Source organism: Gobio gobio, assembly GCF_949357685.1.
Source record: "Gobio gobio genome assembly, chromosome: 21".
NCBI lineage: Eukaryota > Metazoa > Chordata > Actinopteri > Cypriniformes > Gobionidae > Gobio > Gobio gobio.
This window is the reverse complement of record NC_137117.1, coordinates 28,738,665-28,763,144: the sequence shown is the minus strand read 5'-3', so window position 1 is coordinate 28,763,144 and position 24,480 is coordinate 28,738,665. Positions and strand designations below refer to the sequence as shown.

Below are 24,480 nucleotides of genomic sequence, written 5' to 3'. Positions count from 1 at the left end.
ATTTGGTGCAGAGCAGACCATTTGATGTAGTTGAGAACCTCAAGCCTGCTTGTTTTCCAACAATATATATATGCGTCCCCTTATTCTCACTATAAAATTGTGTATAGCAATGTAAACTTTACAGTTTTTCTCAATCCCTTTGTTTTTTTTTCTCTCTGATCAGTTAGTTTCATGTTAACATCAGATTTGAATTTCTTATTGATTTAAAGGGTTAGTTCACCCAAAAATGAAAATAATGTAATTTATTACTCACCCTCATGCCGTTCCACACCCGTTAGACCTCTGAAGATGAAGATATCTTTGTTGAAATCCAAAGGCTCAGTGAGGCCTGCATAGGGAGCAAAGCAATTTACACTCAAGATCCATTAATGTACTAAAAACATATTTAAATCAGTCCATGTGAGTACAGTGGTTCAATATTAATATTATAAAGCAATGAGAATATTTTTTGTGCGGCAAAAAAAAAAAATGAAATAACGACTTTTATAGTGATAACCGATTTCAAAACACTGCTTCATGAAGCTTCGGAGCGTGTCGAATCATGATTTGGAGCGCCAAAGTCACGTGATTTCAGCAGTTTGGCGGTTTGACATGCGATCCAAATCATGATTCCACTCGCTGATTCGATACACTCCGAAGCTTCATGAAGCAGTGTTTTGAAATCGGTTATCACTATATAAGTCGTTTCGTTTTTTTTGCCGCATAAAAAATATTCTCTTCGCTTTATAATATTAATATTGAACCACTCTACTTACATGGACTGATTTAAATATGTTTTTAGTACATTAATGGATCTTGAGAGTGTAAATTTCATTGCTGCCTATGCAGGCCTCACTGAGCCATCGGATTTCAACAAAAATATCTGAAAAGGTCTTACGGGTGTGGAACGGCATGAGGGATTCATTACATTATTTTAATTTTTGGGTGAACTAACCCTTTAAGCAAATTGCATGTGTTTTGGCACGTGTGTGCAAAAGCGTACAATAACTAAATTCATGGCTTGTTGATCAAAACTGATGAGTTGATTCCATAGACTGTAAAAAAATATGGACGTAGTGTCCGTGACGTCACCAATAGGATTCTGAAGAGCAGTTTTGAAGCGTAGGCAGCGCATTTTGGATCTTGGCAGTGCGTCACCGCGCGTCACTCCCGGATAACAGAAAATGGGCAAAGAGGCGGGACGTGTGGAGCTGAGGTGACGTGATGACTAACAGACAGCAGACAAACGGCAATTCACCTGTCACTCAAGTGGCCACGCCCTTAATTGTGCAGGACTTTAAAGCTTTATAATGTAAACAAATGAGTTATAAACAATTCACCTCCCAGTTGTCATGAATGGCAAAATTAGATATATGGACCAAAACCACAATTTGTACCAGGCTGTAAACATGTTTTTTTTCTGCTGTAAAGTTGGCCATTTTAACATGGGGCTCAATGAGATTCTGGAGCCTGTCTCTGGTGGCCAGTCAATGAATTGCAGTTTAAGTCACTTCCGTATTGGCTTCAAGAGAAACTGGGGGAGGTTGATTCTCAGTGAAATTGTCAAACTCTTCATGACTTCTAAACATTATTTCGCTGTGTGAGCCTTCACATACAAAATTATCCAAATGATCAATATCTGTCAGGCATGCATGTATATTCCATAAACACCCATGACATGGAATTTTTGTAATGTCTGCTAAATTGGCAAATGGCCTGCCATTGTAATGAAATGGGAATCACAATCTTACCAATCAACCAATCAAGTTTGGAAGCACAATCAAACCATTTTTGAACATCACATTCACAACAGCAGCAGCAGCTACATCAGTTTTACAGTGTTTCTAATTTGCTTTGGCACAAATTGTCGAAACATTCTCTAAACTGTAAGTTCAATTGTCACAACTGTTTGCTGGAACGTCAGAACTCAATGGCATGTCTTCAAAATGTAGTTACTCACCCAAAACATTTAATTAATGCTTCAAACCCTAGTTATTGTGTCAGTAAATTGGCCAATGCCACCAAAATAAAGTGTTTTTGTCATTTTGTGCGACCACTCTGGTCAAAATGTTTTCTTTTCTGTTGACACTAACTGCTTTTAAATTCTATACAATAATGTTTTGTCTGAATGCTCTTGTGGATCACACTGAGCTTTTTTTAACTGTAAATACTAGGGCTGGGCCAGAATATGCGTTCGATGGGTTGGTATTCGAATTTCAAAATGGTGATTTGAATGTGTGTTGGTTTTTTTCCTGGCATGCATTAAGAGCCGGGGGGTGAAAACTTTTGAACAGGATGAACATGTCCACATTTTTCTAATTTTGTTTAAATATATATATTTTTTTTCATTTAGTACTGCCCTTCAGAAGCAACAGAAGATACTTGCATGTTTCCCGGAAGACAAATTAAGTACAATTTACCTTGATTTTCAAATTCAATAGGTTTTCACCCCACGGCTCCAAATGCATTGTGTTTCCTTCTGGAGCATCAGTGAATGTTTCAAACTTTTTTTAGTAGTTGTGTTTGAGTCCCTCAATTGTCCTCAGTATGAAAAGATGGATCTTAAAATCATACAGTCATTGCTGGAGAGGGTTCAAATATGAAAAAGAGGCTGGAAAACTGAAGAATGTGCAGGACCTGGAGGATTTTTCTGAAGAACATTGGGCAGTTTAACTGCTCAGGACAAACAAGGGACTCACAAACAACCATCACAAAACAAAAAAACAGCCGTGGATCACCCAGGGAACGACACACAGCACTGAGAATCAATGGTTCATAAACTTTTTATCAGGGTTATTTTAATAAATTCAGCTATTTTTTTTGTCTTGTGGACTATATGTAAACATTTTTTGTGTAAAATATCTTATTAATAAAAAATAACATGCATTTTGTATGATCCCTCTTATTTAGTTAAAATTATTCCCATTTTCACAGATTCTGCAAGCGGTCCACATACTTTTTCATGCCACTGTAGTATAGAAAGCGGTCTGTGTAAACAAAAAAGTAGGAAAAAACATGATATTTGTATATAATAAATATTTCCTTAGAGAAAAAAAACATCTAAATACACAGTGTGGCTCACACAATGACAAAAATACTTTTTTATTTTGGTGGCATTGGCCAAAAAATTTGCCAAAGTGATTAAGAAAAACTGTAATGCAGCTCAACATTATACATCCCAGTTTCAATAAGAGATATGTTATGAAGCAATATGCACAATAAATACAATTCTCAGTTAATAAATACAATAAGTTCAAGTGAAATTCTTGGCTTGTAGGTCAACAGAACATTTGGAGTCATTGAATGTACTTCAAGGTGTCTGTATTATCAATATGAAAAATATATATTTAATATATATACAAAAATATTTAATTTTTTTATTTTAAATAAATGTTTTATTTCTGCAATAACTAGATGTGATATCTGTAATATAACTTTATCAACTTTAATATAAAGATATATAAAACGTATAAGAATATCTTCTTTTTGCTCTGCAGAACAAAGAAAGCCATACAGGTTTGGAACAATATGAGGGTGAGTAAATGACATACTTTTCATTATTCATTCATTTATTGACTTAAAGAAACATATAGGCCTAAACTTGCAGGTTGTCACCAGGACCTAGAGGTGTTAGGATAGGTTCATAGGTCATTGTTTAACAAGTACTATATAAGTAACACTTTGTGAATGTACAAAGCTAATGATTGGCCCATTGGCTTTCTGAATTATTTTGTAGAATCAGTGACGTAGCCTTGGATTGCATTTATTCTAAATTGAAGAGACAACAATAAAGCATTTAAACCCAACCTTTAGAAATGTTCTTTTAGGAGTTCTTTGCTGGTGAATGTTGAGATCATGCAGACAATATTCCATAAAACGTGTTGATTTAATATAAGTGGTCCAATTATGTTCACAATCAAAACATACAAGGGGTGGGGGGGGGGGGGGGGGGGGGGGCGCTGAATGCTTGAAGCTGATTGGTTTACGAACGTTCGAAGGTGTGCAATTATTTTATTTTCAGGGAAATGGATGGCTAAAGTAGTTCCGGGCAGGTCTTGACCACATTACAATTCAATATAATTTCTCCAATTGATTTCAGTTTTTGTTAAAGGTTTTACAGCCGACAACAGCAAAAGAACCAAAACCCACAACGACACTGACCAATCAAATGAATACACACAAAAACGACAAATTATTTCCATGTTTCCCCCCCAACAAATTAGGCTACCTTTCACAAAATCACAAAAATAGCACCATAAATTTGCAGTATTTTTTCCTTTATTAACTGAAAGCAGAAAAGAGAGGCTGACAATCACGACGGAAAACGGGCAGAAATAGTTAGCTACGTGCTAGGCTAAGGTGTGAATTTTAAGGCGTGAATACAAATCAGAGCATCTTGTAAATATTAATATACAGCTCTGATTTGATTTTTGATTCATACCAAGTTGAGATTAGCTATAAAAAATATTCGCTTATTTAAGAACGTGCATGGCATGGACTTACTCAGGGGAGCTAGAACATAGGCTAATGTAGGCCTTCGTGTAAAATGCAGCTAGTTCAGTTGAAACCTTTCCCCCTTCGACTTGCTACTGTTAAACTGAAAATACGAGGTAAACTGTCTGCTTAGCAGCACTGGAATAAGAATGCGCTGTTTATATATTTTATAGCAGTTTAGTGTCATCCACACAAGATGCGTTTTTTGCGGTTAGTGACGCCCTTTTTAAAGGTTATTTTAACTTTTTCCGCGTTTATAAAGCCGCGCCATGCACGATAAGCTGCTCTACAAAAGTATGGAAACGAGATGCGACTGCGAGCGCTACAGTCAAACACTAGGCGATGTTTACATTAAAAACGATAGAAATGTAGCGCAATGGAATGAAAAAACATGCTCCGTGTAGCCTTTAATTGCCCCTTTCCACGCAATTAAAGTTGCATCATTGCTATAGTAACTATGGCTTCCATTCTGTTTTCTTTCCAAATGATCACTGGACAGTAGAAAAGTGAAAATGTTAGCATTTTATTCGAAGTAAAGATTTAAAAAAATGACATGTAGGTGTGTTATACAATGTTATAAATAATTAGCCTATAGTTGACAAGAAAAATATAAGAAAAATAATGCACACCCGAGGTGGTAATGCGTCGTGGCCGTTAGGCTACACCTCGGGCCGTCGTCAATGCAAGCCTCGCTTATCTCATGCTTATCCACGACTCTCATTGAGGATCAAAATCATTGACAGTTTAACTGAAAATCATTGACCGTTTCAAAGAGCTCTGTTGAAAGGTGATTTTTAGGCATTAACTTCAGAAGCATCGCACAAAGATTGATGAAATGGGTGGAGTGAATGGATATAAATGTGGGAAACGATCGTCTATTCTGACATCTGTCAAGCAAATGTTTTGAAACCTACTGAAAGGAGCATCCAGACACCAGTAGGCTACAGCTGTCAGTGGAATAGATCGCAGATTTTCACGCTATGTTAATTGAGGAGCGTATATTAACACTTTTCCGTAGGAACTGTCAACATACACTGACATACTGGAGTGTGTTCTTTAGCTTTGGACTGAGCATAGCCTTTCTGGGGCCTACGATCCTAGATCTGAAATGCCAGACGGGCTCCACGTTACAGGAGATCACCTGGGTGTTCTTCTCCCAGCAGCTCTGCCTGCTCATCGGCAGCTTTACTGGAGGAGCTTTCACAAAAACGTGAGTAGAGCAGCGACTCTCTGCTGGTAAACTGCGTGAAGGACATCTGCATCAAGATCAACTCTCCATTTCTGTAATACTCCCATTGTTTGTGAAACAATGTTTTGTTTAGTTTCAGTTGAAATGTCAGACAGTAAAGGCTGTAAGAGTCTATTACATTCTTGCCTGCAGGGAGTTTTTGCACTTTTGGTCCTTTTTTCCCTTTTTTAAAATGCTTCCTCCTCACTTTGTGAATCTCAGATGTTGGTTAACCCTTTATTATGGCCATTTTATAGTTTAACAAATGTATTGCAACTTTTCACGTCAGTTTACAGCCTAAAACTTCTTGACATCCTCAAGAGAGATGATATTTGAACACAGTACAATTAAAATATACTTTTTGCTTATTAAAATAGGCCATGTCTTTCACACAAACAGCAAATTGTAAAGCTTGAGCTGGGATTTATCATATCATATATTTGTAAAACTATATGAAATCATATTTGAAAAAAAATCACATTCAATATTTTTATAGTTTTAAAGACAAATGTATATTTTACGAATTTATATATATAATTATTATTATTGTTTTGTTTTTGGTTAATCTGATATATAACTTCATATTCAAGTTTGAAAATATGATTTTTTTAAATGAATTAAATGAATATATATAACAAAAATATTTAATATATAAAGATATGAAAAAATTCAGCTTAAATAATTACATTAGATATTTTTATAGTTTTAAAGACAAATATATTCTACGGACATATTGCGATATTTCTGATAAAAAATGATACATTTATTGTGATTTATATATTCATATAAAATAATATTATTATTATTATTATTATTACTACTAAATAAATAAAATATTTTGCATATTTCACTGTAAAATTGAAAAACTAGTGGTCAAGAAAAATAATATTATTACTACTAAATAAATGCAAAATATTTTGCATATTTCACTGTAAAAAAGTGTTCAAGAAAAATATGATTTTATTTTACACTACAGCTAAAAAATGTAAATACTACAATTCATGGATGCCATCTTTCATTTTCAAATATTAAAATTAAAAGTTTTATTTTGATGTAAAAAGCAGGGAGCCCTTAAAGCTTCTCTTTTGTTCATAAGTGCTTCTCATTACAAGTTTGAGAAAATGGTCGACCCAAACTCAGAGCGGATGCACAGATACACAAGTTTGTGTGGAGCAGCATGTACTGCGAGTTGCTCTGAAATGCTGAAAACACCAGTGGATAATAAAATAACACTGAAACGTGTAGAGCATATATTAATTCATTTAAATGACTCATGTAGCCGTACAACTGACTGACTAACTGTCACACGAAAGCACATAAAAATACAATTTTAAACTTTTGTAATTGGCAGTGTTTTAAAAAAAGTACAAATGTGAGAAATAAAGAGGGGGGAAATAGCAACCAAACTGTTTTCCTGGTCTTCTCAGGTTGTTCGGTGCTCTCATCGCCCTCTTCCTCTCCTCCCTCATCATCTCTGTGGTTTTTGCTATCATCCCACTTTGCTATAATGTGCTGTTGCTGGCGGTTGCTATGGCAGTGTCAGGCCTGGCTATGGGCATCATCGACACTATTGCAAACTTCCAACTTGTGTCTATTTATAAGAAGGACTCTGCTATCTTTCTGCAGGTGAGTGAAGACATTTCTCTTCATATACATCACTCAGGGAGGTGTTGGTCTGCTCTATACATAAGTTTATGTACAGTAGTGTTTATTTCAACTAATCATATTGTTGTTTTATTTCAACCTGTTGGTCAGTGCCTGAAAATAATGTAATTCAATGGGAACTACATCAATGTAAAAGAACATCGATTTCTTTTGGACCTGGACATTTTGTGAGATTCACTCCAGTATTCATTCTGTGCCGGCTGCTTTAACACGTTAAATTGACAGCTCTAAATTGTGTTTCCCATCTGTGTCTTCACTCTCTTTCCAGGCACTGCACTTCTTCATTGGGCTCGGCGCTCTTGTGAGCCCCCTGATTGCAGAGCCTTTCCTATCAGAGCACTGCCTGAGCAGTAATAGCACAGAAAATGCCACAGAGATACTTCACCACTTCAGATCCAGCTACAGGTCCCCTGTAATCCTTCCTGAGAGTTCCCCGCACTCCGGGCCGGTCGAGGAGAAGGCCAGTGTGTCGTACGCCTTCTGGATCATGGCTCTCATAAATGTAAGCTGATGTATAGCCCTGTGAGCAGTGTGCAGAAGAGCCTGAATCTCTGTGACATCTTAAGTCTTTTTTTCTCTCCTAGTTGCCTGTACCGATTGCAGTTTTAGTATTGATGTATCAAGAGAAGCTGCTTCCCTGTTGTCCGAACAGCACTCCACGACTGCTGGACAAAGATGAGTTAGCCATGGAGACTAAAGCACCAGAAATCACAGAAATGCCCGAACCACACAATGCAGGTACAAGTGATCTTTGACCTACAATAACATATCAGAACTTTTGGGTCGGTAGGATTTTGTTTGAAAGAACCCAGTTATGCTCACCAAGGCTGCATTTATTTGATTAAAAAAAACTGTAATGTGAAATATTATTACAATTTAAAATAACTGTTTTTGAATTTTCAGCATCATTACTCCAGTTTTCAGTCACATGATCCTTCAGAAATTATTTTAATATGCTGATTTGCTTCTCAAGAAACATTTATCATCAATATGAAAAACGGTTGTGCTTTACATATATATTAGTGCTGGGCAAATTAACTGGTTAACGCGGGCGATTCATTTTTTCAGCTTAACGCATTAAAAATATTTAACGCAAATAACGCAGCGTCCGTTTTTATTAGGGGTGCACCGATCCGACTTTTTCAGTCCCGATACCGATACCGATGCCTGGGCTTTGTGTATCTGTCGATACCCGATACCGATCCGATATATTGTTGAATTAATAATAAACTGTATATCTTCCACCTTATACCTTCCTTGAAGAGACTAAAGGCACCAGACTTTACTAACTAAACATAACTAAGACAAAATAACAGATGTATGTAAGGTGTTGAATTCTTATTTATTTAAAAAACAATTGTGCATTCAAATCTAAAATAGAATGTAATCTAACTTCTTTAAATAAATAAAATGTAGCAGTGGAAACAAAAAACAGTGTATTGGTCAAACATACAATAGTAATCTGACAGTTACCAAACATTTTTTACACTACAGATAATTGTTTTGGTATATAATCATATCAATATTAAAAAGTAGCATTACAAATTAACAAATAGTCTAATACCATATGCAATTTAATAAAAATTTTCAGCTAGCTAATAACAACTTTGTTCTGGTTTCACCTCACTCCAGATTAAATGATTGTAGGCTAGGCCTATTTATTTTACTACACATTGTCAACAGAAATAAGATGAAATACTGTTGATAATTAAAAATAATTCTTACTACCCACTCTTGCTAAAATGGGTAAGCACACTTGTGTTCTCATTTCAGTTGCGTTCTGAGTAAATTAATAAACTGAGTTCATGAGTTCAGTGTTGGACAGATCAGTTGTTCTGGCCAGTCGTTAAAATGATTCGGTTCAAAGGAGTCATTAGGTCACGAATCGGACATTAGCAGACGCGTTGTGTGCGAATCCCGTCTGTAAGAACATCGCGAAAGATGTCAACACACAGAAAACACTTCATAACTGGATATAATTTGTCTCCCGCTTATTGAAAGTATGCTTTATGTCAGCTGGTCAGAGAAGAGTCAATGTTTTTTGAGCGCAATTCACACCCAGTGATAATTCAAGGACAAAATTGTCCGAATGTGTCACGTGCAACATGGTTTCGGTCTTCCCAGCTTTTGATTTGGATTAATATGTGAAATATGAGAGCGAACACTGATTATTTTGAAGACCCAGAGAGCGCGCGCGGGGGAGGAGCTCTCAGATCGGTCTCAGTGTCACCACAAGCGCAGCATCAGTTCTACATCACTCGTAAATCACAATAGGCTTGTTTGAGATGCGCCTCGCCTCGCCTGAAATTCAGCCGAGACTAGGCGGCTGCAGTGAGGGGAGGAGTGAAAAAAGTGCAGGCAAGCCGGACAGTTCTCTCTTCTCGTAGTGGATCAGACACCTGCGAGATCAAAGGCGGATATCGCGGGATTCACACTCGTGCGCTTTGTTGCTGATAAACTGGATGTAATTTAAGTTCTGTTACTTTTATATGAAAATAAATATTATGAACAAGACACCCAAAGTTGTTGTTATTTATTTCCATTCGAAATACGTGTTTATCAATCATTTTGACTTTAATTAGGCCTACATACATGTTTTTTTATATATATATATATTTTATAAATATGACAAAATCACATAACCCACAGAGAGATCGCCTTTGCTAGAGAGTTTGGGAATATTCACACATAAAAACATGATCTCAGAGTTTTAAAATCAAACATTTTAAAAAAAGAACCATACATCACTGTTGTTTAAACCAATAAGCATTAAGCTGTGTCGTCAGCAAGTCGTTTCCCATCATGCTTTTGCTCCGCGCAGTCGGTGGAGAGCAGCTGCGCTCGTCTGCAGAATCCGACACATCCGCCTTTCGCTCGCGAGAGTTTTTTGTCATACGTCAGCATGACATCAGAGCAAGGCGGACCGCCCTCGGACACTTTTCTAACCGGAATGCATCTCGCGCTGATCACCGGTGATCGGTTCTGCGCAGATTTTGCTCATCTCAAACAAGCCTATTAACTCATCAAATTAGGCTTTGGCCGTCAAAAAAATGTCAATGCAGGAAAGACCCTGACTTTGCAGTAATACCCTCGAAACAGCGACGAACTAGTTGGCGTGGCAAGCGTGAAATATCTCCTCCACACAGCCGACTCTCTGGCTCGCTCCCTTCTAGCATGCGACACACGTGAAGCTGACGAATGACGTAGGTTCTGCTGCGACGGAAAAAAACACCTGGAGCTTGTGGATCTGTTAATTTTTCCGATCCCCGATCCAGCTATTTTGTCAGTATCGCGGCCGATATCCGATCCTAATATCGGATCGGTGCACCCCTAGTTTTTATATCCATTTTTGCCTAGCATTACATGATCATCACGCTCCTATTCGTGTAAATGCATCCAAGCGCAACAAGACACAAGAGAACGCGCTGTATATCAATGTCCTGTGTGTGTGTGTGTGTGTGTGTGTGTGTGTGTGTGTCAATGTCCTGTCCTGTCTGTGTGGCTGCGTTTCATGTCAGCTAATCGAGGGACACTCTGACACACACACACACACACTCGACGCACAGACAGACTCGCGTCAGTCTCCTGCTCACATCGAGTTCCCTTTTGCTCTTGAACAAACAACAACAACACAGAGAATTTTGAGTATTCTCATATTAGGAGTCTTAAATTAGTTAAATAACGTCTTAAATGAACTTAAAGTGTTGTGAGGAAATGAGATGCGTGGGACAGCGCGTGAGATCCGCTTCATTTTCGTCAGCGGCCGTTCTTAAAGTGACAGGAGCACTGATGATGCCTGTCATTAATGTACATCAATGAACAACGGGAATAGAGAAAATTGTAGTTTTAATGATGATTAATCTATATTTCATTTATTGCAGTTAAGAAAGGTGTTTGATAACTATTACATTTCTGTATATGTCTATTATATCTATTATATTATATCTGTCTATTATTATAATGGGTTTATGTAAAGATTGTTTTAAGTTGTTTTTTTAAAGCCTAATAAATGTTGAAATTGGGAGCTTTCAGTTATACTGTAATGTAACGTCATTAATGTTTCATAGAGACATTAGTATCAGTGATACTGGCCTTCATTCATAAAAAGATGCCATTACAACACATATTTAAAATATACTGTCTTTAAATTGTTTCTACATTAATTTGAAGAGTAACTGAAATGATTAAAATATAAATATTAAAATCTTGCGATTAATCGCAGAAAATGTTTTGATTAATTAGTAAATTTTTTTTAATCGATTCCCAGCACTTATATATAATTATATAAATATAAAATTACAATCAGTAAACATTTTTCTTCAATATTGTTTGATGAATAGAAAGTTAAAAAGAACAGCATTTATTTGAAATAGAAATATTTGTAACCATTATAAATACTTGTATTGTATACTTAATTTTTTTTAAAGCAATTTAATGCATCTTTGCTGAATAAAATAATTAACTTTTTTTTTAATCATACTGACTGCAAAACTTTAAGCAGTGATTGAAACTAACATGTAAAACTATTTATGCAACTTCTGACTTTCACCTTTTTTTTTTTTTTGTCCCCTTCAATTTTCATCATTCAGGGCATGGAAACATTTTCAGCTGCTGTATTAATGGTAACCTGCGTGGGTTGCCAGTCACTTTTTTTGTTATCCATATCTTGGGCGGGATGGTGCTGTTTATGACAGAGGGCATTATGGTGAGAAAGCTCAAAGAAGCTAATTATATTTATGAATATTTGTTGAGAACTGCAAGTTAATATTCACACTTGACCCTTGAACCTCACCTTTAGGGGGTCTATGCCGGCTTTGTTTACACGTATGCTGTTTCAGCTCCCATGTCTCTGCACACTAAAATGGCAGGATATCTGAACTGTATCTTCTGGGCAGCCGTCACAGCTGGACGACTGGTGTCTATCCCGCTATCGTACCGCTTCAAGCCGGTGCATCTGCTCATCACAAACCTGGTAATCTATTATGAAACAATGTAATTAACACACATTGAGCTGTGTGATTTTCACTGTTTACAGTGTATACACCCATCCAAACTACCTATATAAGTGTTTACCTTCATGCTCCAGTAGAGCTGTTGCCATCAGTTGTTAGAAATACAGCATGAGGCTCTGGAGTATGTGATGAATCATAGATTTACGATTGCTGAATATGGATCCTCTCTGCTCTCTCCCTCTCTTGTTAAGGTTGGTGTGAATGTAACATTGCTGCTGTTAATGATCCTCTACACAAACACAGTGTTTCTGTTTGTTGGGACGACCTTGCTCGGGCTTTTCATCAGCAGTGTTTTCCCCTGCATATTGGCCTACACTGAGGACATCCTAAACTACCGCGGTAAACTGCACATAACATACTTCATGTTTTATATCACAGTGGGGGCCACTGATTTCAATTATTCTTATGTTCTATATTCCATAATAATAATAATTAAATTTTTATCGTTTTTCTAATTAATATATAAATTCTACATAATTCGTATCATATAAACATTAAAGACTATATATAGATCATTATAATTAGTACTATAATATATGATTTAGAATTTCAGTACAACAACCTCCTTTTGGGTACATCTGAGGATGTTCTTAATTGGAAATTATTTAAAAACATAAATATTTATAAATATAATTTTTCAAAAATAAAAGCTAATATAATAGGGCTATCTAAAATGTAATGTTAAACTGAAAAAAAAAAATCTCATGCGTTAAAAATATTTTACGCAATTAACACAGCATCCGTTTTTCCTTTGGCTAGCGTTACATTATATGATCACACTCATATTCGTGCAAATGCTTTTAAACCATTAAGCGTGATAAGACACAAAAGAGAACACAGTGCCGTACTGGAGCATGTCTGTGACACACACACATACTCGTGCGCACAGAAAGCTGTTTCAGAACAGTGCTTGAACAAAATTACGCCCACAAAAACACCCACAATGCCTGCTTTGTCAAGTATCCTCGTAGTATTAAATGAATGTAAAGAGTTGAGAAAATGGGATGACGCGAGATCAACTGACATGCATGTGCACCAGGTCTTAAAGTGACAGCAGCCTAATAAACCCGCTGCTGTCTATCATTAATGTTAATCAAAGAACAAAAGAAAGAAATGAAGGAAAATCAAATGATCAGTTAATCAAAGACATCTGATTAGCTGCGCCTGACTGCTACTTACCCTCTTAATGTCTATGGAAGCAGCAAGGGTGTACTTAGTTTACCCATGGCTTCTCCATTTTGGCTTAGTTTTTGTTTAATAAATAATGACAGAGTGTAATATGTCATGTGTTGTTGTTCATCTGAGGTTGTATTTACCTAATTTTAAGACCTTCCAAGGACCAGTTGTTCTTATAGTTAAAAACGTTGAATTCAATAGGGTGTCCTTTCATTTTCACTACTGTACACACACACTATAAATTATTTTAACTACAGACTAACTTTAAAATATATATTATGTATCAGTAAGTACTTACATGATTTTGATGTTACATTTTCCTAAATGTGCGTATAAATATGTTATATTTAAGAACAATTATGTTTATTATATTTATATTCATTATAAATGTATATGCATTTGTAATTTTAAAATGTATTAGGTAAATCGTCGGAATGCGCACAGGCTAATTACGAGCAAAATGACAAAACAAGTGAAAAATTTCAATTTTGAGGTTTTCACAAAAAAACGAGTTCATTAATCCCTCCTTTAAAACATTATTAAAGACAAGTAATCCAATTACAGATTGCCCAAAAAGATACAAATGAAATAAACATTGCTTTTCATGTTTTCAGGTAGGTCTTATCGTAGTTTTCATTTACAGGGTGAATTCGTCCAGTCACGCGCTAAACGTGAAAGAGAATTACGTGTAGTACTCAAGCGCGCTTCAGACTTTTGCACACAATAAGCTTCTTGTCCTGTAAACGTCCTGTAATAAAGGGAACCACTTGTATTTTTATGCTTTCTTTGTTACATGTTATCGTTTTATCTTGATTATGCTTGTACAGTACTTTGGTAAACCGTCTGTTTTTGGTGCTGTGTAACAGTTGAAGTCTTTACTTACATGAACAATTCACTTTTTTTAATCCAAATTGACACATGCTGATCAGCGATCAAGAGCATGTCACAAGTGCATGCTCTCTCTTTTACTGTCAGTTAACATTAATATGCACCTCGTTTTACAAACTTTAACATAAACAACAAAAAAGTTCTCTTTTTTTTCTTCAGGATGTGCAACAACTGTCTTAGTGACAACTTCTGGAATGGGTGAGATGACATTGCAAGTGTTGGTTGGATCAGTAAGTACTTGCGCTCAAGTTTTAACACTTGGAGAAAGATTTTCTAAAAAAGTAAATAACCCTGAGCAAATTTCTTCCAGCTTATTCAGAAAAAAGGCAGCTACATTTTTTTGGTGTGTGGTTTGGTCACCGGATGCCTTGGTTTCATCTTCCTCCTTAGCATGATCCTGTGCAACCGCATCCACAGAAATCTCACAGGTAAAAACAACATACTTTCACGGTGATAAGTTACATACTTAGTTGCTTAAGTAGTTGTTCAAGTAAACTGTAAACATTATATGACTAAATGTCTTTACCATCCAGGAGTGTCTAAAAAAGCAGCCATGGTGGAAGCCCCACCAGCACCTGCTCCACCTGCTTCAGAGAAAGCCACTCCAGAACAGAAAGTTGCTGTAATACAACTTGAATCAATTAAATGTGACTCTGGATGAGACCTTTTGCAGGTCATCACCTGCTGGGAATACTTAACTGTAATCCGTGAATATGCTTTTATCATATTTGTGTGGTGGGAAAAAAAACTACAAGACAAAAACAACAGAAAATGTTTTTATGCATTTCTGCTAAATTTGGTATTATATATGGATCTTTTTGGGGAATTAAGTCATTTATGGCATAAAATGGATACATATAAAGTTTTTTACTTTACCCACAACTGAAAATCATTAACACCAAATTAAATACCAGAATAAACTAATTAATTTGCCAATCTACGAATTCCTAGAACTTCCCTAGTTTTTATCTTTTATCTTAAAACTGGTCTCGGGCTGGAAGGTCAAGGCCAGAATATTGTACTGTTTATTTAAAAAATTCAAATGCTTGTGAAAAACTCATGACTAACGCAAAATATTGCAATAAATTATTGTTCACCATGTCAAAAGACGGAATAATATATGCTGATTGCGGTCGGACAATGAATAACTCCTCTTAAAGCAAAAATTATTTACTCACTCTCCTGTTGTTGTATTACTTTTTTTTTAAAATACCTTTATGCTCCGCAGAAGAAAGGAACCACGTGAGGCGAGGATAAGTAAATGGGATGTATGAAGCACAGCTCCCACACAAGTTAATTTCAATCCAAGCAGATTTCTGTTTGTCAATGCGGTGAATTCGCATGACCAATTTTGAACCCAGGGGGGAAATTTTGCACACTCAGGCAAAATTCCTGCTTGCTCGTTTCCTATTTAAATGACTGGATTTTAGCCATGAAAATTCATCGAACTGTAAATATAATCACACTTTAAAAGGGCAAAAAAAGGTTGCCATTGCCCATAGTGTTACAGTGTATAGAGAGCAGCTCACACAGAAGTCTCTTTCAAATCAAGCAGCTTTCCAAATTGAACACCTAGCGAATTCCTATGGAAATGACAGGATTTTTCCCCATAGATTTTACCCTATACCAGTACCATATTTTGCTTGATGACATCGAATTATGCAGTGCTGAGAAATCCTCTAAAAAATGCTAGAAGCCACACTTTAACACATTAAAGTAACACATCTTTAAGTGTCATTGCTTGGCTGAACTCTTCCAGAAAGATCAATGCATTTTACTTGCATGAAAACAAAAGATCCAAAGTAGTATTTCTCTCAAGCTATTGCTTTGAGTGCATATGTGTTTGATCTTAACTTTATTCAGCCATTCTGGGAAGTAGCTACATTATTTCTTATAAAAGACAGCATGGAGCATATATTAAGGAGATGTACCAACATAAAACACAGTACGAACTCAGGTGGGAACTGTGCTTCAACTACATTCATCCAGCACTTGAGGAAAACATCTGGATGCCAGTCTGTAATCTGAAAGAGGCTAAGTAAACTAGTATGATGTTTTTCCATTACAGTCTTAACAAAACTACAAAATAATGCTGTAAAAAAAGAGTGAAGAACAGGTCACCAACTACTCGATTTCTTTAAAGATACAATTTATTTTTCCTTGTAAAACAAATTTTACAAAAATCAGAATAGCGTAATTAAAACAAACATTTATTTTGGATAAATTATGATATAGACTGAAAGGCTACAGATTAGGATGGAGATACACGCAATAAAAATAGTCATATGAAGCTGAGAAAGCTATGGATGGTGTGCACTGAATTCAGCTCGTGTTTACCATTCTAATGGCTCGACGGACTGCATTTAAAAAGGCATCTATAAGCATCAAAATATTCTTAAAAAATGCACACATGAAGCATCACAGAGGTCAATAATAAGGTTCACTAGCTCACGTCTGACATCACTCATCCTGAGCCCGAGACTCCGCCCACCGACGTACTTCGCACCACGTACATGAAAGCATGCCAACCATGAAAGAGGTTCAATACAACCATAGAAAAAGTCATCTTAGTTCAAATGCTCAGACGGGAAAAAGCTGATTTACTAGACTGAATCAAGAAATAACTGCACGAAAAGTGGGAAAAGTAGCATACTAGAGCTATGTAACGTACAGTTGATGTAGCAAGGAAATCACATGACTGAACTGCAGCCACAACAATCCAGTGCAGTTCATGACGGCAAGCGTATATGCTCATTAGAAGCCTGTGTTTTCAACGGTCAATGCAGCTGGGATGAGATCATGTACATTAAAAGTCACAAAAATTAGTTTGTTTGGGAGTAAACAAGCAGTTGCGATCTTCTTCAAATGCATTTTGAAAAATGCCCATAAAGTGAAGTACAGAGCCTACAGTATAATCTGTATTTTTTGGGCAATTCATTTTCATCCTTTGTTATACGTTGAAGGTCAACTATAACAAAATGGTTTTGTTGCAAAGCTTATAATTGAAACATTGATAAATATCACTATGAAAGACCGCATTTTGGGATAAGGCCAAACCGTACAGTTTTCGAATAGGTCTGATGATATTTTACAGATTTCGTTTAGAGATATGGTATTTACAAGCTGAGAGACATAACAAACATCCAAAACACTCTTTGAGTATTGTGGGAAATAAATTCCACTGCTCCTCATTAAGAAAAACAGATAACAGACACGTTCACCAGCAGGCGAAAGAGCTCAGTCTTCACCTGATGGAGCTTCCTCCTCAGAAACATCGTCTTTTTCCTCTTTCTCATTCTCCTTCTCTTCCTCCTCCTCCTTTTCTCCGTTGCCATTGTTTTCCTCCCCTTCGGCGCCGCTTTCGTCATCCTTGGTCTTCTTGGGGGCGGGCGACTCTTTCCTGTCTTCCTCTTGCGCCTCGTCCTCTTCCTCCTTGTTGCTCTCGTTATCCTCACTTTCTGCTTTAGGTGAGGCCTTTTTCACAACTTTCTTCACCTTCGTCTGACGTTTTCCTCTCCTCTTTTTGGGCCCTCGGGTCACTGAGAGAAGATAATTGACTTAATTACTGTGACAGTTAAAGGTATCTAGAGGAAGTTTGTAATTAATTAAAGCAGGAAGTGATTAATTATCAAAGAATTACAGTAGACCTTTTTTTGGCAGAAACAATCTGATAGTAGGATTATGGGTGGCTTTACCTGAAGCCCTTATCTTGGGTTTAGGGGATTTCTTGTCTTTGCTTCTCCTGCTCACTTTTGAGATCTTCCGTTTGGGTCGGCCATAATCACTGTCATCATCATCATCCTCAACCATGAAGTCTTCATCGCTGCCTGAGTCCTCTATGAGCAGATGAGGGAAGTATAAAATATCAAGTATCTCACGGTTAGCTAACATGGGAATGTCAATGTTCTTGAAATAGTTTGACTCTGACATAATACTGTTTGTACCGCCAGTGTAAACGTCACTGTCATCTTCCTCCTCCTCTTCCTCTCCCTCCTCATCCTCACTTCCTCCGTCCCCGAGAAGAATCTCCCTCTGTTTGGATGCAGCTTTAGTGGCAGCCTGACGCACCTGCCGGCCCTTCTTCTTCACAACTTTTACATCATCGTCACTGTCATCTGTGTGTCAGAAGAGCAGATACATGGTTAATTAACACAAGCTGAAGGTAAAATGCATTAATATGCAAAATGCGTAAACACAAAATCACAACACAGGCATGAAGAAAATTGACTGTGGTTTTGCTTAAGTGAATAAGAGCAAGTAAATTAGCAGATGAGAGCAGACTGACATTGTAAAAAGGAACAAAAGAATACAAATTGCATTTTAATAGCATAAAAGCAAGTGAAGAACATGAAACACTATTATACACGTTATACACCATATTGCCAAAAGTATTGGGACACCCCTTCAAATCATTGAATTTAGGTGTTACAATCACTTCCATGGCCACCAAAACACTTTTTTTACTGTATGTAAATGCTGTTTTATGTGAATATTACCACAGGAGTGAAGCCCAAAGCTTTGTTTAGAAAAGAAAAGGTTAGCAATTAAATGTTACTTGGCATGTGGGCCAAGAATGGGATGTCATTAAATTCCATGTGCATGTAAAGGCAGGCGTCCCAAAACTTTTGGCAATATAGTGTATATTGTTTAATAAACATAAAATATTATTCACTGCCTATGTGGCTACTGACAGATTAAAGTTTGTTAGGTGGGGATGTTTGTACTTAAAGGGATAGTTCACCCAAAAATGAAAATTCTGCCCTCATTTCGTTCTAAACCCATATGACTTTAATTCATCTTCAGAAAACAAATGAAGATATTTTAATGAAATCTGAGATACTTCTGTCCTTCCACAGAAAGTGTCAAGTTCACCCAAAACTCTGATGCTTCAAAACGTTAATATAGAGATTGTAAAATAAATCAATATTGCTTTATATGATGAACATATTTAATTTAGGCTTTTATTCACATGGAGCACTCAAAATGGTGACATGAGGGTGAGTAATTGATGACAGAATTGTATTATTGTGTGAACTAAACCTTTAACATTATACACTACCAGTAAAATGTTTGACCACACTTGACTGAATGTATATTTTCCTGTCATTTGGGGTGTCAACATTTTTGCTGAAAAATTAATTGAAAAAAAAAAAAACCCCAACAAAACAAAACAACAACCTTGGAAAACAAGCCATTTTTTTTACATATTGTGCATTTATATTTTTAATGAAGAAGCTAAAATGAAATCCCAAATGTGCGCAGAAAGTAGTTGTCAGAAGTGACAATGAACGAAGCAGTCACTCAGCGTTTATACTGGTAGTACCTGCAGCCCTTTTCCGTTTAGCTGGTGCCTGTCTCCCCCTGCTGGCCTCTTTAGCATCAAAATCACTGTCACCACCATCATCCTCCTCTTCCTCATCCTCCCCATAGTCATTGTCATCATCACTTAAATCCTCTGGAATATGAGGATAGAAAAGCATTTTGTCAGAATATTCAATAACTGAATAAAAATTTGAATTGACTGAATAAAATAAAATAAAACATTAAATATAAGAAAATAAGTGACTTACTCTTGTGGTCCTTGGTTCGAGAATCATCACTACATAGGAAGAGATACAGCATTTTTTCTTTAGCAATACATAAAATAATTCAGACAAAATACAGCCCCAATGAATTTAAACAAGTCGTACTAATGAATATGTATGCAGCTCATAAATAATGTTCCAAATGGAGGAAGCTACAATAAATGCTTGCAGTGGTGCTTAAAGGGATAATGCACCCAAAAATGTAAATTTGTTCCAAACCCATAAGACTTTCGTTCATCTTCAGAACACAAATGAAGAATGAAATCTGAGATTTCTGTCCCTCTATTGACAGTCTACCAACTACCACTTTCAAGCCCCAGAAAGGTAGTAAAGACATCCTTAAAGTAAGCCATGCGACTGAGTGGTTTAACCTCAATTTAACGAAGTGATGTGGTGCTCTCATGAACATGTTAGAGATTAATATTTTGTAAATAAAGTGGTAATTTTTTATTTTTTTTTATTTACTATAAATGGAAGGACAGAAATATCTTTCAATGGTGGAACAGAAATATCTAATATCAATAAAAATATATATTCATCATTTGTGTTCTGAATTAAAGTTTTATGGGTTTGGAACGACATTTAATTATTGGGTGAAATAACCCTTTAATCTAAAATATCACTTTTACAGCCACAATTGTATCATTTTTGCTTTCATTACTATCTAAGATATTATATATTTACGTACAAATATTATAGCTATTCAAAGAGACTGACCTGCGTTTTACAGAAGTCTTCTCAGGTCGTTCCGTTTCTTTTACATATTCCTCATCTGTATCAAGTCATTCAGTTGAATCAGGTTATAAAAAAGCACGACTTTACAGCACATACAACACTTCATCTACTCAAGTATTAATGCAGCACAGTGACATTACTTAACATTAAAATCTTTTTCAATTAGTTATATTATATATATATATTAAGAACAATTATGTTTATTATATTTATATACATTATAAATGTATATGCATTTGTAATTTTAAACTGTGGAAACCCTGTTAAGTGGGACACAATAGTGAGGTGTGCAACAGGATATTTGCATTAGAGGAACTTACCTGCATCGTCAGACTCTTGGAATTGTGCATAGTCAACAACCCTTTTATTCCTGTGCACAAAGAACATGAAAGGAAAAATAAATGACCCACAAGAGGACAAACATGTATACAATATGTTTATAAATCATTTATTATTAGTCACCATTAAATCAAAATGGACAATTCTTATTTTTGTATGTAATATATTTCACTCTTTTTTAAATAATTTATCCGTGCATGTAGTTTAAAAAAAAAAAATTAATGAGCCCCTGTAAACTTTAATCAAAATAACTTCCCCTCCCACTTGCAGCAACATCTCTTCTCACATGACGAGGGTGGAACAACCTGTCACTCACATGACACCTCACAGCAATAGCAAACCACAACCATCCAACCAATTCCAGATGGACAAAAATCAAGTCCCATCCTACTTTTTTCTTGTTCGAGAAGCCATTTCACTCATGCGTCACAATAGAGAAGAAAAGACTATCGCAACTCCTGATTCATGCCGACTTTAAGACCTTCATCTATATTAATATCTTATTGCACCATATTAATGAATTTACATGCTTCGATGCCCACATTGCAATATCAATACTCATAAAATAATCAATGGTGTAGATCAGTGGTTCCCAACCACGTTCCTGGAGGACCCCCAACAGTGCACATTTTGGATGTGTCCTTTGTCTGACACACCCACATCAGGTCTTGGTGTAGCTACTAATGAGCTGATGACCTGAATCAGGTGTGTTTGATTGAGGAGACATGCAAAACGTGCACTGTTGGGGGTCCTCCAGGAACGTGGTTGGGTTAGATAACCTGCATTATATTGTTTACTTTTTAATGTGGGAGGAACAATAAAACATTTATCAGTTTCAATTTCAATTTGCTTTTGGTTGAAGTTCACTTAGTTTAGCATTTTATTTTAACACACATTTATTTATTTTAATTAATCTTAGCTCAAAGGAAAATTGCCAGACCCCGCCAGCAGTACCGCCCCACATATGGGTAAAGGACCCCTGTTGAAAACTCTGGCTTAAAGCCACAATATGTAATGTTTCACTGCTAGAGGTCGCTTATTCAAAACAAAGGCATAGCTTGATGATGCCTTGATTTTGCGGAGCTTTTATTGTGCCGCAAACGACTGCTTCCGCTTCTTACGCTCATGCGGATGTGGGGTAACGCATCGCTGTTTTATCACATTGGATACATTATTTGAGTGTTTTGAAAGTTGTGTTATAATGCGACTCTGTGCGTTCGCTCTGGGGCTACTAAGAGACACTTGTTGCACACTGCAGTGAGCTAAACATGGTACTCGTGGTAAATCAAGAAAACGAGATTTAAGACAAACTGTGTTTAGCTATATATATAACAATGTTTCGTTTTCTGTCGATGAATGTTGCTCACCTGTCTAATAAAACACATAATATATTAAAGTGCCTTTGGTGTTTCCATGGTTTCTACATAATAAAACCCGAAATCGAGGGAAACACGCATATGATGTCATTGGTAGGCGACACACAAACACGGTCCGTGTCCTGGTTAAAATTGCTTAATTCTCTGGATTTAAACATTCTTGGAAACAATTGGCATAATGTGAATACACAAGTCAACAAAACATATAACATTGTTCTAGTGCTTTTAGGATATTTTAATCCAAAAATCTTACATATTGTGCCTTTTTATGCAAAAAGCAAAAATGCAACAAAAAAAAACTGATCTGAATGCAGCAGAACTTCTTTTTAGGCTAACAGAAACTGAATTATATGAATCTAAAAATAAATAAATAAAAGTGTATTCTAAATGGTTGCAGATTTTTTTATTCTCCATATGGCAACAGTGCTGTCACTCCTCTTATTTAAAGCTGTGAAGGGGCAGAGGAGACGGGGGTGCCATGTTGGAGTAGGTTAATTGCCATGCCAACAGCAGCAGTGTGGGGAGGGACTCTGCTCGGATAGGGCATTGAACTGCAGGCCCTGCAGGTCAGACAACATTCACTCACTGCCCACAGGACCTCCTCAGTTCATGAATTATACCGAAGAGACCTGCATTCACTCCCTGCTCCGAGAGAGTGTGCATATTAAATAAAAGAATAAGGTTTACTGTTTGGCAGGTGATAAACAACATGTTGCCACTGTTCACGTCACTTGGCTTGAGCTCGTGGGTTCACAGCGTTACGAAAACAACAAGGGCGCATTTAAATATATATTTATCGCGAAACCGAAACACAATTGTTGATTACCCACTTAGCAGCCTTAATTTCTGACTGAAACCAGTTCCAAACTCAAGGTGCATTGATTGCAAACACAAGTTTGCAGGGGAAATTGCTCAAGTCGTGTGTGTGAAATAATGGCGCGCATTGCGCTGGAGGAGTTTCACGCTGTGCTGCTGCTCAAACACACGTTGCCGCTAAACTAACAGTAATGCTCATGGGGCTAACTGTGGAAAATACGCGAAACTTCCACCGCAATACGTTATTAGTGCACAATATTTTCGCTATATGACGAAATAAATATAGGGATATTTTTGTGATATGGCTAGCTGGCTGGTTTTTGAACAACATTAATTACCTACCAGTGAGAACTACTATCCCGCTTTTTTATTTGCTGCTTGAGGTTAGCATATAGGTATGACTGGGGATGTAGCGACCGATATTGCCATGTTTTAAATGAAATTATATCCGTAGACGTATAAAGAGGTGAAAATATACATGTTTTGGGAAGCTATGTAAACGCGCGGTAAAAATGCTGGTTAGCCAGTTAGCATTTAGCAACATGGAGAGACCCACACACAGATCACATCATGTGCGAACCTGTGATTCCTGTAAAGCAACAGACAAACAAAACGCACTTACCTTGAAGGTCTCGCCATTCTGCAGACAGACTGAGAAACTTTAGCTTTTTCCAAACTACTATTTTATTGGGGAACCCCAGGTGCAGCTTAAATCCAGGTGTCTCCGGCTGCTGGAAAGCGCGTTCTGTAGCACGGAGCTGTGCGAAACTACCTAGCGTTAGATGCAATGCAAACTGCACTAAAGACGCGCAAATGTGTGAGATTTAGAGCATCTGCTCGCACGCCGCGTTGGCCTGTGTGGCAGAAAATGGAGAAATGTTGAAGTTGATCCACAGGCCGGATTGACCTGGTTAAGCCTGCTGTCGAATAGTAGCTAACTAATTAGCCACTGCCTGGCCTGCCAGCCAGGAATCTTTTATGAGTAAAAGTGGGATGGGAGTCTGAAGAACGCAAGATGCCCGCAAACCAGGATTGGATGACCACACTCAGCAACAGCCCTTTACTACCCACTCTTTCACATTGAAAGATGGTTCATCAGTTGATTAGATTATTTATATTGAACTATTTCCAAATCCAGTTTAGTCAGATAATGTTATTACCATGTGGTAATGAAGCTATAGACTAAT

The 24,480-nt window shown here is 36.7% G+C and overlaps 2 protein-coding genes across 2 annotated transcripts; one reads left to right on the top strand and one right to left on the bottom strand.

The window, feature by feature from the left end:
• Nucleotides 1–5,453: 5,453 nt before the first annotated feature.
• Nucleotides 5,454–15,544, top strand: mfsd4ab (major facilitator superfamily domain containing 4Ab; the record flags this gene model as incomplete). The annotated part of the gene is made up of 10 exons (XM_079803251.1): nucleotides 5,454–5,683; nucleotides 7,129–7,327; nucleotides 7,635–7,868; nucleotides 7,951–8,104; nucleotides 11,956–12,071; nucleotides 12,165–12,338; nucleotides 12,570–12,717; nucleotides 14,602–14,672; nucleotides 14,753–14,870; nucleotides 14,976–15,544. 10 exons carry the CDS (start codon nucleotides 5,454–5,456, stop codon nucleotides 15,101–15,103), a joined length of 1,572 nt encoding a protein of 523 aa, XP_079659377.1. The 3' UTR covers nucleotides 15,104–15,544.
• On the bottom strand, nucleotides 15,206–24,327 carry nucks1b (nuclear casein kinase and cyclin-dependent kinase substrate 1b). Its single transcript, XM_079803252.1, has 8 exons — nucleotides 23,916–24,327; nucleotides 21,083–21,132; nucleotides 20,745–20,799; nucleotides 20,013–20,041; nucleotides 19,766–19,897; nucleotides 18,387–18,557; nucleotides 18,138–18,278; nucleotides 15,206–17,981 (listed from the first exon to the last, which is right to left on the bottom strand). The coding sequence occupies exons 1-8, from the start codon at nucleotides 23,930–23,932 to the stop codon at nucleotides 17,680–17,682; spliced, it is 897 nt and encodes a 298-aa protein (XP_079659378.1). The 5' UTR covers nucleotides 23,933–24,327; the 3' UTR covers nucleotides 15,206–17,679.
• Between the last annotated feature and the right edge of the window lie 153 nt (nucleotides 24,328–24,480).